Source organism: Carcharhinus amblyrhynchos, chromosome 18 (genome assembly GCF_965287045.1).
Source record: "Carcharhinus amblyrhynchos chromosome 18, sCarAmb.v2.hapA, whole genome shotgun sequence".
In the NCBI taxonomy this organism is placed as follows: domain Eukaryota; kingdom Metazoa; phylum Chordata; class Chondrichthyes; order Carcharhiniformes; family Carcharhinidae; genus Carcharhinus; species Carcharhinus amblyrhynchos.
Genome location: NC_137341.1, coordinates 42,240,748 through 42,255,145, shown reverse-complemented (window position 1 = coordinate 42,255,145; position 14,398 = coordinate 42,240,748). Strand labels below are relative to the sequence as shown.

The following is a 14,398-nucleotide window of genomic DNA, read 5'->3' as shown; positions in this document are numbered from 1 at the left end:
GAGGTGTCATCCTTGTGATGAAATGTTAGACCGAGGCCCCATCTGGTCTCTTGGGTGGCTGCAAAATATTTCATGTCGTTATTTCTCCTGGCCAGTGTGGAAGTTAAAATGCTCAGGTCGTTTCTCTAACATCAGAGCCACTACAGTCAATTCGATGGAGGGAGGGGAGTTCTCCTTGTGCACAAGTAATTAAAGTAATGGTGTCCACTGCTATTTGTATTTAGAATCGACTAAGTTTGCCCAAGGTTGCTGGTACTCAAGGATCTCTGACACCAGCATCTGCCCCTCAACCAACAGAACTGAAAAACAAATCATCTGATCATTTACTGCTGCTTCGCAGGATCTTGCTGTGGGCACATTGAAGTATATTGTAGGAAAACATGGTAACCAAAGGTGATTAATCAACTCAGCTGCATTGGACATCATAAGATTAAAAGGCGGCCTTTAAACGCAGGTTATTTTTCAAGGCTTATCAGCACATCCCATTAGCTGAGAAAAAAAGAACTGTGTCACAGTGAGGAGCCCCTAAAAATTGCAAGTTGCTGTCTAATTTTATTTTTTGTTTACTTATTCTCTTTACAGCCCTATGTGTGCATTGAGTATGAGCTCCCTGAAAGTGCGCATCTTGCTGTGCTAACATTGAACGGAAGTGTTCTGGATGGGTTCCTCATTACGGTAACAACACTGAAATTTGAATTTTCTTTTATCCCTTTCAGAATTCCTTTGGTAGCGCAGTGATTAACACTGCTGCCTCAAAGCGCCAGGGACCCAGGTTCGATTCCTGGTTGGGTCACTACCTGTGCGGAGTCTGCACATTCTACTCATGTCTGGCTGGGTTACCTCTGGTTGCTCCAGTTTCTCCCCATGGTCTGAAAGACATGCTGGTTAGGTACGTTGGTCAGGCTAAATTCTCCTTCGATGTACCCGAACAGGCGCCAGAGTGTGGTGAATCGGAGATTTTCACAGTAACTTAATTGTCATGTTAATGTAAACCTACTTGTGACACGAATAAATAAACTTAAACTTAAAAAGCAAGGCAAATACTCCATCCCTGAAAGACCAGTCCTCTTGCAGTTGTTGAGCTTCGCTCTTGTAGTTCATAATCAAGTGCTGTCTGTGTCACCAATCCATCAGCCTCCGTATTCTGTCATAGACTATATTTTCTGTGTACAGTTGCCTTTTACAGTGGTTAGCACTGCTGCCTCTCAGCACCAGGAGCCTGGCTTGATTCCTGGCTTGGGGCACTGTCTGTGTGGAATCTGCACGTTCTCCCCATGTCTCCGTCGGTTTCCTCTAACAGTCCAAAAGACATGCTGGTTAGGTGCATTAGTCATGCTAAATTCTCCCTCAGTGTACCGGAACAGGTGCCAACTAGGGGATTTTCACATTAACTTAATTGCAGTGTTACTGTAAGCCAACTTGTGACAGAAATAAAAAAACTTTCTAAAAGAAACTTCTGGCTGTGCATAATGACTTAAATATCGATTGGATTCTTCACCGCAACAATGTCCACTTATATTGCTAAAACAGTGCTTGTTGGAGCTTGAACTGGGATCATGGAAAACATTCCTTGTAATAAGTAAATTTAGTAGTAACAAGGTTCAACTCTTTAGTATTTATGTAAGTTAATTTAATTTCTAAATTATTTTGTTTTTTATTGAAGGATAAAATATTTGTGCTAACAATTGGACTGTTTGCAGCCAGTCTCAATGGTGTCAGTGCCCTGGGCTAAGCATAATGTCTAAACCTGTTCAAAACTATACCCTTAACAATGTCCTTCAACTTCACCATCTAAAGGGCACTCCTTAAAGCACTAACTGTGCATTTTTTAGACTAATGAAATCTTTGGCTTCAGTGAGATTGCCTAAAACATCATTTCTTTCAATAGTGAAAGAAGTCCCAGTTTAGTTTCTGCGAGTTAAAATCTGGGATATTCTCTGAAAATTTATTAGTGTTGTTCCTACTTTAACAAGAAGGGGCAAATCTCTGGCCCCAGTACAGAGCGCCATGGACTTCTGATTAACTTGGCTAGGGCAATTTTCTGGTGTAGTTTGATAAAGCTCCAGAACTGGAATGTCCAAACTCGTTTTCTGCAAAGGCAAAACACTGTGTATGTTGGAATCTGAAACAAAAACAGAAAATGCAGGAGAAACTCAGCAGGTCTGGCAGCATCTGTGGAGCGAGAATAGAGCCAATATTTTGAGTCTGGATAACCCTTCATCAGTTCCGTCAAAGGGTCACCCAGATTCGTAATGCTGGCTCTATTCTCGCTCCACAGATGCTGTCAGAACTGCTGAGTTTCTCCCTCATTTTCTGTTTTTGTTTCATTTTCAGTAAAACTCTGTCTGACACAGAGAGAGACTTTCTTCCTTGCTATCTAAATTGGATCCACATCCAGGAGCTACCCTGACGTCCCATTACCAACTCTGAGGAAAATTGATGATTGAAACCATGTTTCTTCTAACCCTTCAGGTTCAAAGACCTATTAAAGAAAGTACACTAGATTGCGACACTATGCTGAGTAAGCTGGAAACGGATATCACAAGCCAAGCAGTTATTTATGTATCAGGAATTCAGCAGACCATGACAAAGGAAGACCTCAGTGAGAAATTTAGCAAATTTGGCCAGGTTGAAGGTGTAATCTGCCTTGGTGATGATAAAGCTGATGAAAAGCCTGAGGATTGTTTTATAAGTGAGTAAATTAATGGGTGCAAGCTGATGAAAGTAAATCTAGAATTCTACAGTAAACATTTTGAATGATGCTATTTTTGGGAGCGGCGGGAAAAAGCATGTTTTAGCACACTTTGCAGAAGTGTGTTGGACGTTTGCTTAAAAACTGAGGGAGCTGTGCAGCATGTTTAACATCACACTGCTCATTTGTAATCCATACTATGGTTGTGTCAGAATGGTAGAATGTTGAACAAAGAAAAGCCAACAAAGGACAAAGAAAATTACAGCACAGGAACAGGCCCTTCAGCCCTCCAAGCCTGCACTGACCATGCTGCCTGTCTGAACTAAAACCCCCTACCCTTTTGGGGACCATGTCCCTCTATTCCCATCCTATTCATGTGCTCGTCCAGACGCCCCTTAAAAGTCTCTTTTGTATCTGCTTCCACTACTTCCCCTGGCAGCAAGTTCCAGGCACCCAGCACTCTCTGTGTAAAAGACTTGCTTTATACGTCTCCTTTAAATCTTGTCCCTCACGCCTTAAACCTATGCCTTCTAGTAATTGACTCTTACACCCATGGGAAAAAGCTTCTGACTATCCACCCTGTCTATGCTCCTCATAATCTTGTAGACTTCTAACAGATCGCCCCTCGTGGTTCATGTCCAATATTCCGATTTATAAACTTCCTCTCTGGGCATACACTGAGAACTCCCCCATAAACGTTGGATTTTCATCATCACCATCATCATAGAATCATTACAGTGCAGAAGGGGCCATTCAGCCCATTGAGTCTGCACCGACTCTCTTGAAAGAGTATCTTACCCAGATCCTCTCCCCTGCTCTATCCCTATAACCCCACACATCCACCATGGCTAATCCAGCTAACCTACACGTTTTGGGGCACTAAGGGGCAATTTAGCATGGCCAGTCCACCTAACTTGCACATCTCATGTGAATTAGTGGCTGCTTCAGACCAGCAATGGTAAGGACTTCTTGCTGAGAAACTGCACAAGGTGAAGACGTCAACAAAAGTGAATTGCTTTAATTTTCAAAAACAAACCTTTTTTTGAAAATGACTTCATTCACACAATGTTGAAAAATCATAGGTAGCTAGTAGGTAACTCGAGGGTCAAAACTTTAGGCTGTAGAGGTGGATGCTTGAAGTGAGGCAATATCTGCTTCTTGGAATCCAAATTCTAACTTCAGCCTTGTTTTGCTAGTTGGATCCACATTCCAAATCTGAAGTTGAGTCAGGTAACTGAAGGGTTCCGATTTATCTGGTGGGTACCTGAGGAAATGTCCAGACGCTTGACTTCCTGGTGATCTGTGTGATTTATCCTCCAGAATATGGAAGCTCAGAGAGTGCTGCAAAGGCACAAGCGGCAATGAATGGACAAGAAGTGAGGAAACGAAGACTAAATGTGCTGAGAGCTCTCACTCCCTATCACCTTCAGACCTGGGCTTCTCAAAGGTCTTGCGCTGCAGTGAGCCCCAATACCTCTGATCCTGTGCCGTCAGACAGAAAGCCATTCAAGAGCAGGAAAGCGAAGCTTTCTCAATGTGTGAGTTTTAAATGTTAACTTATTTTCTGAGTTTTTATGCAATCACTATACATTTGCTTAAGGATGTTTGAAGGGAAGAGCAGAAGAAATTAAACCATGAAAATGGAGAGTGAAAAATATTATTTTAAATTATAGAATTCACTGAAGCTTGTTTATTTATTTATATATTAGTGTCACAAGTAAGCTTACAGTAGTACTGCAGCGAAGTTACTGTGAAACTTCCCCAGCCGCCACACTCCGGCGAGTGTTCGGGTACACTGAGGGAGAATTTAGCATGGCCAGTGCACTTAACCAGCTCGTCTTTCAGACTGTGGGATGAAACTGGAGCACCCCGAAGGAAATCCACACAGACACGGGAAGAACATGCAGACGCCGCACAGTGACACAAGCCAGGAAACGAATTTAGGTCCATGGTGCTGTGAGGTAGCAGTGCCAACAACTATACCATCATGTCACCCACACATATTTACCACTCATATATTGTTGTTGGAAACAAGAAATTTAGGAATAATGTGCATAAACTGCAACAGAAAATTACTGATGAAAATAATTTTTCCTCAAAATACCCCTTTTGAAGTTCATAATGTTGGTAAAGACTACGAATTAATTCATACCACTACAAAAAGCTGTAAATGATAACCAGCTGTGAAATTCGACATTTAGGCAATTGCAGCAATGTGCACCCTGTACTGAATACTCAAGTACAAAAAATGAATTCTATATCCTCCTTAGATGTCCACTTGACATTAACAGTACAGTAGAGCAGCAGTATATTAAGTGAGTCACCAACTTGCTGGTGATTCTGATCCCCAGTGGCACAGTGTTTAGCACTGCTGCCTCACAGCTTGAGGGACTAGGGTTCAGCTCTGGCTTCAGGTCACTGTATCTGTGTGGGTTTCCTCTGGATGCTCCAATTGTTATCAGTGGACTGAATGGCCTCTTTCTGCACTGACATGATTCTATGATTCAGATACAGAGGCTGTGAAAATATTAAAGCCTTTAATCTGTGGCTACGAGGTTGAGGACTTTTGTTAACCCCGGAAGACCTTTTAATCATGCTAAATGCCCCTTAGTCCCAAGATGTGTAAGTTAGATGGATTAGCCATGGTAAATGTGTGGGGTTGCAGAGATATGGTGAGAGAGAGAGAGTCAGGTTAAGATACTCTTGTCAGAGAGTCGGTGCAAACTTGATGGGCTGAATGGCCTCTTCTGCACTGTAGGGATTCTATGATTCAGTGGCCCAGCACAATGATAATGAGATGTAGGGTGATGATAGAATGAATGGGTAAGAAGGGAGACAAATCATTCTATGAGCTGGTGGTGGTAACAATCTACTTTGCATCAAATAGGAGGGAGAATTGAAAGATGTGATGAGGACGATAGATCGGCGCGTGGGGCGACTCTTCAAGGCTTTAACCGACAACACACTCTGTATGGTCCTACTGCCAGGAACAAACAGGTAAAATTTAGAGTTCTGAAATTCATAAGTGGTACTGCAAATGATCATTTATGTACAATGTTACAACCACAGTTTCACGTACATGCTGTTTTCCAAAGCTAGGTTGCAGCCTAGCAGTCCATAAATCACTACAGTGCTATCTTTTAACAATGATTTACCTTGAATAAATAAAATGATGTTTCTGTTGTATGAACAAAAGTTCTGATCGATAGAGATTAGGCAAGTATCAACCTTGCAAATCCTCATAATGGTAATTTTATTACTCCTGATTAGTCAAGCGGGAGGCAGTGGCTAGTGCTATTATCACTAAGGTATTAATCCAGAAACTCAGCTAATGTTCTGTGGACATGGGTTCGAATACCACCACGGCAGATGGTGGAATTCAAAATCAATTTTAAAAAAACTGGAATTAAGAATCTACTAATGACCATGAAACCACTGTCAATAATTGTAAAAACCCATCTGGTTCACTAATGTCCTTTAGGGAAGGAAATCTGCGTTCTTTACCTGTTCTGGCCTACATGTGACTCCAGAATCACAGCAATGTGGTTGATTCTCAACTGCCCTCTGAAATGGTCTAGCAAGCCACTCAGTTCAAGGGCAACTAGAGAGGGGCAATAAATGCTGGCCAGCCAGTGATGCCCATGTCTCACAAATGTATAAAAATAAAGGCTGTGTGTATATCATGTGTGATATATCATATGGGATTTAGTCATCTGATGACATTCCCCCAGTGTTGCTTAACTTTTGAACAAAATCTGGGCAGTTTTCTCTCTATCTTCACTGCAAATGTTCCCTTAGCAATGTTAATAGGTGTTAGTGCTTCACCAAAGTGGTTTTATTCATTTATGTGCCTTGGCAGTGGATGTTGTCAAACTCCTAAAACATGAGAGACGTGATGTGCTATCTTGATCCTCATTTGATATTCCGCATCAGCACTTAGAATCCCTTCAATATAGAAGCACGCCTTTCAGCCCTTCGAGCCTACACTGACAACAATCCCACCCAGACCCTATCCCTCCTAATCCCCTGACACTAAAGGGCAAGTTACAGTGGCCAATCAACCTAACCCGCACATCTTTGGACTGTGGGGGGGGAAACAGGAGCCCCCGGAGGAAACCCACGCAGACACAGGGAGAACATGCAAACTCCACACAGTCACCTGAGGAATTGAACCCAGAGCCCAGGCACTGTAGAGCAGCAGTGTTAACCACTGTGCTGTCCTAGAATATGGCTGATTTTTTTCCTTGCCCTGACCCCGGAGAAATGAATAAGTTGCAGTGCCATTATCATCACCCCTAGGTAGCTCAGCACAGATCGAACGTGGGACCTCCCTGACTGCAGGGTCAAATGTGAGCTGGTGGAAAAGAGAGCCAGAGTGATTGTGGATACAGTCTGAGGATTCGGGATAAAATGTTTAGGACTGAGATTAGGAGACATTTCTTCATGCAAAGAGTGGTGAGCCTGTGGAATTCATTGGGAGGAAACCCACTCAGATGCAGAAAAAGTGCAGACTCCACACAGACAGTGACCCAAACCAGGAATTGAACCCAGGTCTGGCGCTGTGAGGCAGCAGTGCTAACCACTGTGCCACCATGCCGCCCCAATACAGAGAATGTATTGGTGAAAGGGTTTTTTTTTTGAGAACAGAGTTAGTAAAATTATAGAATATTGCAAACTTTTTTTTAAAAATAACCTATATAATTTTTGTCTAACGTTATTGAATGTCTGTTTTCTCTCTAATGTAGTACTCAATACTCAGCACCTGGGCTTTGTCTCCTCGAAGTGAAGCAGGATCCTTAAAACCAACTGTGCAATGTGGACTAGAGGTGCTTCTCTTGGACGCTATGGAATTGGCTGTTATTGAATTGATTAAGAAGTGAACATACTTCCTGGGATCACATTCCTTTTATGAGTACTGCTTGACTTGGGTGACAACAGTGACGGAACCAAGAAAACAGTTTTTTGTCTTATTAAAACTTGTATATAAAAAAAGTTTCAAGTGTGAAAATAATACAAGATGTGCACTCATTAAGTTAATGACATTGAGTTCTCCTCATTAGAAAGTAGTAGTTCTAGTGGACCAGAACCCAGGTCTTTGCCAGTTTTATGTCAGGTTGTACAGAAAATATTCTTTAAGGCTGCCAATTTTGACTATTTGAGCAAGTCTCAATGCAAGGCTGTCCTGTCACTGTGGAGGGGTTGTTTTACGCCTGTTGGTACATGTTTACAACAATTCTACAGCCAAAACCTCACTTGCTTTTCTCAGTTTGTACTTTTACAGTGTGATTTGAATATCCAATCATGTTTTACGCTTTTTAGAAGCAAGGAAATAGGAGCAGACTATTTGGCCCCTTAAGTCTGCTCCACCATTCAGTGAGATTATGGCTAATCTGCAACCTAACTCTATAATTCCAAATTCCACCTTTGCCTGATATCCCTTAATACCTTTGGTTAACTGAAGTCTATCAGTCTTTAGTTTTAAAATTAACAGTTGATCGGACATCAGTGGCCATTAGCAGAAAAGAGTTCCATACACCTACCAGCATTTGTTTGTAACAGTTAGATCATTTCTTTCTGAAAGGTCTGGTTTTAGTTTTAATTTTAATTATTAAACTGTCTCCACCGCTCCCCGCCCCCCCCACGCCAAACTCCCCAACCATTGGCGATAGCTTCTCATTACCTGACCTATCCGCTTCCTTTAATATTCCTTCTGCACCAGTTGCTAAAGGTGCAGAGGGCAGTAAAGAAGGCAAATGGTATGTTGGCCTTCATTGCAAGAGGTTTCGAGTATAGGAGCAGGGATGTGTTGTTGCAATTATACAGGGCCTTGGTGATGCCATACCTAGAACATTGTGTGCAGTTTTGATCTCCTTTTCTGAGGAAGGATGTTCTTGCTCTCAAGAGAGTGCAACAAAGGTTTACTAGGCTGATTCCAGTGATGGCAGGACTGATGTACGAGTGAGATTGACTAGGTTAGGATTGTTTCTGCTGGAGTTCAGACAAATGAAGGGGGATCCCATAGACACTTATAAAATTCTAACAGGACTAGACAGATGCAGGGAAGATGCTCCCGATGGTGGGGGAGTCCAGAACCAGGGGGTTACAGTCTGAGGATTCAGGGTAAACAGTTTAGGACGGAGATGAGGAGACATTTCTTCACCCAAAGAGTGGTGAGCCTGTAGAATTCATTACGACGGAAAGTAGTTGAGGCCAAAACATTGAACGTGTTCAAGAGGCCGTTGGATATATTACTTGAGGCGAAAGGCGAACAGGATCAATGGTGGGGGTGGTGGAAGCAGGATTAGGCCATTGAGTTGGATGATCACCATGATCTTGATGAATGGAGGAGAAGGCTCAAAGGATCAAATGGCTTCCTCCTCCTCCTACTAGGTTTTGGACATTTCTTTAACCTCCAAAGAATACAAACTTTAAGTTCTCCTTGCAATTTAATCCTTAAAATGTAGCTATTTTTCTAATAAAGCTAGTAGGTTCTCCCCTCAAGGCCTACATCTGGTTCCCAAAATTGCTTGTGATACTTCAGACTTCACCCATCTTTTTAAGCTTAAACTATGACAGTTATCCATAAGTCCTCTGGATATAAAGGCCTGCATCGATTAGTTTTTCTGATTATTTTCAGTACTACTTAATGACGTTTTAATGATCAATTTACCTGGACCTTCCCTCCAAGACGATCGACATCCACTGTTTCTATCTTTTCACCATTTACGAAGTATCCTGTTCTATCCTCCTTGGTTAGCTGACACTGAAATCCATTCAGCACAGTTTTGTCCAATCACTCAATCTAACCCTAGATTATAATCCAGGGTTTCTCAAACTGAGTTGCAACATCCACTCTGGATTTTGGGATTGTGAAATCCCCACATTTTTTATAATGGTGGGTTGTAGCTGAATGGACAGCTGTTTGAGGCTTGATTCTGCCTGCAAAATGGTAGGTGTCTTTTTTCAAACAAAACCCTGAATTTTAAACATATCCCATCACTGTCAGCCTCACTCTTGCTCCCTGCACAGAGGCTGAAGGCATCTCCCCTCCCCAACCTAACTCAAACCCCCCCCCCCACTCCACACTAAATCTTCCCTCCAGGATCACATTGAGGTCTGGGCATTAAAACTGAGTCATGTCAGAAAAGGTTGGGAAGCTCTATTATGATGTACACCTCTATAATTCCTGCAATGTGTTTTTGGCAAGCTTAGATGTGAGGCTTTTGATTCTTTTAAAATTTATTAGTGTCATAAGGTAGGCTTACATTAACACTGCAGTGAAGATAGTGTGAAAATCTCCTAATCGCCATAATTCGGCGTCTGGGTACACTGAGGGAGAATTTAATATTGCCAGTGCATTAACCAGAACGTCTTCTGGACTGTGGGAGGAAACCAAGCGCCCAGAGGAAACTCATGTAGACAAAGGGAGAATATGAGACTCTGCACAGACAGTGACCCAAACCAAGAATTGAACCTGGGTCCCTGGAGCTGAGGCAGCATCGCTAAACGCTGCCATCGTGCCAGCCCGTTACAATAAGTACAGCAAGTATCTGAGGCACCAATACAAATCCTTGCAGGACACCACAAGCTGCCAATCTACCGACTGGACAATCTGACCGATTTTCCTACTCTCGATGTCTCTGACTGCTGAACCATTTTCCTAAGTGGGTCAATAATTTGCTTTCATTTCCATGAGTTTCAACTCTCACAGCTTTTTATGAGGAGCTTCTTCACAGGCTTTCTGGAAGTCCATATGAATACTATCCGTTCCTCTATGGATTACTATAGTAATGTCCTCAAAAAATTTAATCAGGCTCCCCAGGAATGAACTATTCTTTACAAATCTGGGCTGGCTGTCTTTGACCAGCTGAAAGATTTTAAGGCATTAGAATCCTAGAATCGCCCATTGAGTCTGCACCAACAACAATCTCACCTAAGCCCTAGCCCTGTAAGCCCATGCATTTACCCTGCTACTCCCCCTGACAAACAGTGACACAGTGGCTAGCATTGCTGCCTCATTGTGTCCGGGACCTGGGTTTAATTCCAGCCATGGGCGATTGTGCCGAGTTTGCACATTCTCCCTGTGTTTGCGTGGGTTTCCTCCCACACTCCAGAGATGTGTGGGTTAGGTTGATTGGCCATACTAAATTGCCCAATAATGTCAGGGGGATGAGCAGGGTGAAAAGTGGTGTTACAGGAATAGTGCCTGGGTGAGATTGTTGTCCAACCCAGGCTCAATGGGCTGAATGGCCTCCTTATACACTGTAGCGATCCTATGATTCCATGAATGTAGCATAGCCAATCAGCCTAACCTGCACATGTTTGGACTGTAAGAAGAAATCAGAGCACCTGGAGGAAACCCACAAAGACAAGGGGGGAACGTGCAAACTGCACACAGTCACCGAAGGCCAGAATTGAACCTGAGTCCCTGGCGCTGTGAGGCAGCAGTGTTAAGCACTGTGCCACCTTATCCTTAATTATAAACTGTAGTAATTTCCTGACACCAGACATTACAATAATTGGTATTTTATATTTTCTGCATTATTCAACTATCGTACAATGATATAAACTTAAACCTTCAACTGACATTTATTATGATGATTGCTGTCTTGAGAAACTGAAGAGCGTATCAAGCTTTAATCCATTGTCACTAAAATTAATTTCTAGAATTTGGCAGCTCAGTATTCCTTAATCTGCTCATGCATCCAGTAATGCTTCAAACTGCTAATATTATGGTGGAAATAAGTATCAGTTTAATAGCAAATCTGAAAAAGCAAAAGGGAAATGTTCAACTGGACCAGCAAATGTTAAGTGCTGGTAAGCCACTTAATTGTCCTGCATTTTAAAAATTATTTCATGAAACCTGGTTGCTGGCTAGGCCAGCATTTGCTGCCCATTCCTAATTGCCCTTGAGAGAGTGATAGTGAGCCCCCACCTTGAACTGCTGCAGTGCATATTGTGTAGGTACATCCAGCATATTGACCCACATGTAGCATTACATCCTTCACAATTCAGTCCACTTGCTCAGTTACCACATGACGATGGCCATGGGAATAGACACAAAATTGTTCAGCAAAGAGGGAGTGTCAACGTGTCTTACGGAACAGCATTGCTGGGATGTAATGGAGATGATAAAGGCACCCCACCTGGAGTACATTCTGTACCCTTTCTACCTTCAGTGCTTCCTCTAACTGGTCTATTATGCATTTGTGGGACAGGGATATCACTGGCTGGTCAGCATTTGTTGCCCATCCTTCGTTGAGAGTCAACCAAACTGGTGATCAACAATGAAAGAAGGCACCAGTTAAGAGAGAGTGATAGATGATAAACAAAAAGAATCTCGTCCATGTTTGACCTGAAACCATAAGATTCAGAATCATAGAATCCCTACGGTGTAGAAGGAGGCCATTTGGCCCATTGAATCTGCACTGACTCTGATATATTATCTTACCCATGCTCACTTGCTGCTTTATCCCTGTAAACCAACACATTTACCCCACTGATTCCCCTAACCTACACAGTTTGGGACACTTAAGAGTTAATTTAGCAGAGCCAATCTACCTTACACAGTAGTTAGTGTCGCTGCCTCACAGCACCAGGGATCTAGGATCGATTCCTGGCTTGGGTCACGGTCCATGCGGAGTCCGCACATGCTCCTTGTGTCCGCGTATGTTTGCTCCTGGTGCTCTGGTTTCCTCCCACAGTCCAAAAGACTGTGGGAGGAAACCGGAGCACCAGGTTTTGGAAAATGGCTGGTTAGGTGCATTGACAATGCTAAATTCTCCCTCAGTGTACCTGAACATGAGCCAGAGTGTGGCGTCTAGGGAATTTTCACAGTAACTTCATTGCAGTGTTAATATAAGCCAACTTCTGACACTAATAAATAAACTTTAAAAAGCTTTAACCACATCTTTGGACTTTATGAGGTCTCAAGTCATCATTTTGTGTTCCCAGGGTTAGCCCTATTTGACTATATTCCACACTGTTCCTTGAATGTATGCTGCCAATGGGACAGGACATACCCAGGAAAGTGATGGAGGAGTTTAAGACACTGGATGATGATCATTACTCACAGAATCATTCCTATGTCAGACCATTGACTGATCTGTGAAAAAACTCCAACATTGTTGACATTGGGCCAGAGATGTTAGTGGAGGAGGGTTTTGCAGGGTCAGCTGCACTGTTCCTTTCTCATGCCCAAATCTGATACCAAGGTCACAGCTTAGTGCTCCCTCTGGTGATATCTTCCCCCAACAAAGGGAAGGCAATGGCTAGTGGTATTATTGCTAGACTCTTAATCCTGAAATTTAGCGAATTTCTGGGACCTAGGTTAGAATCCCCCCAACAGCAGAATTGGAATTCAACATAAAAAGTCTGGAATTAAGAATCCACTGATGATAATGAAACCATTTTTGATTGTGCGGAAAACCCATCTAGTGCTATTATCACTAAGGTATTAATCCAGAAACTCAGCTAATGTTCTGTGGACATGGGTTCGAAAAGCACCACGGCAGATGGTGGAATTCAAAATCAATTTTAAAAAAACTGGAATTAAGAATCTACTAATGACCATGAAACCACTGTCGATAATTGAAAAAACCCATCTGGTTCACTAATGTCCTTTAGGGAAGGAAATCTGCTGTCCTTACCTGTCTGGCCTACATGTGACTCCAGAGCCACAGCAATGTGGTTGACTCTTAATTGCCCTCGGGCAACCAGGGATGGGCAATAAATGCTGGCCAACCAGTGATGTCCATGTCCCATGAATTTTAAAAAAAGGGTTAGTGTGAGTTAATCCAGAAACTCAGCTAATGTTCTGGGTACCTGGGTCCGAATCTCATCATGGCAGATGATGGAATTTGAATTCAATAAAAAATATTTGGAATTAAGAATCTATGATGACCATAAAACCATTGTCCATTGTTGGAAAAACCCATCTAGTTCACTAATGTCTTTTCGGGAAGGAAATCTGCCCCTCTTGCCCTAATATGTGACTTCAGGGCCACAGCAATGTGGTTGCCCTCAACTGCCCTTGGGCAACTAGGGATGGGCAATAAATTCTGGCCAGCCAGTGACACCCATGTGCCATCAATATATAAAGAAAAACTAATATGACCAAATTGTATAGTTCATCCACAAATCAGAATAAGTATTGGCTAGAAGTGCTACATAATCAGGGCTATCCTCAGCATGAACTGCCCCCACCTCAGCACAGCAACCAATTAGCTGAGCTTCTGGATTAATAATCTGACAATAATACTACTAGGCCATTACCTTCCCTTTGTGGGGGGCAGGTATTGCCAGAGGGAGCACTACTCTCGAATTAGGGCATGAGAAAGGCATGGTTCAGCTGACCCTGCAAAAGCACTGACTGGTGTGACCACTTGTGCGCAATTCCCTTTCCTTAACTCTCAAATTCCCTGGCCAAAATAATCGCCAAAAGCTACGACTAAACAAACTGTCTCAATCCTTTCACCCATAGCTGCTCCCAGTGCGAGAATTTGTGTTGAGAAATCTAGATTTTGTAATGCATTCGTCCCACAGGCACCATGCAATCAAAGCATACCTTCATGAGAAATAACAGAAAGCAATTCATGCAGTCAAAAGCCGGGCCAAATATAATTCAGGATCTTGCTTTATTTTTACAGAACTTTGAACTTACGCTAGCTCCTTGAATACAAGAAAATGCAATATTTTTCTTAAATC

At 42.6% G+C, this 14,398-nt stretch overlaps 1 protein-coding gene across 3 annotated transcripts in view; it reads left to right on the top strand.

Moving 5' to 3' along the window:
* The window catches only part of rexo5 (RNA exonuclease 5), a 58,023-nt gene extending 50,347 nt beyond the window's left edge, over positions 1-7,676 (top strand). For 2 of the 3 annotated variants that reach the window (XM_080206898.1, XM_080206900.1), the window contains 5 exons: positions 583-675; positions 2,473-2,692; positions 4,013-4,230; positions 5,580-5,689; positions 7,438-7,676. In XM_080206898.1, the coding sequence (XP_080063024.1) occupies positions 583-675; positions 2,473-2,692; positions 4,013-4,230; positions 5,580-5,689; positions 7,438-7,492 (696 nt within the window). In that variant the 3' untranslated portion in view covers positions 7,493-7,676. The remainder of the gene's footprint in view (positions 1-582; positions 676-2,472; positions 2,693-4,012; positions 4,231-5,579; positions 5,690-7,437) is intronic. The other variant, XM_080206899.1, reaches the window with a different exon arrangement.
* The last annotated feature ends 6,722 nt before the right edge of the window (positions 7,677-14,398 follow it).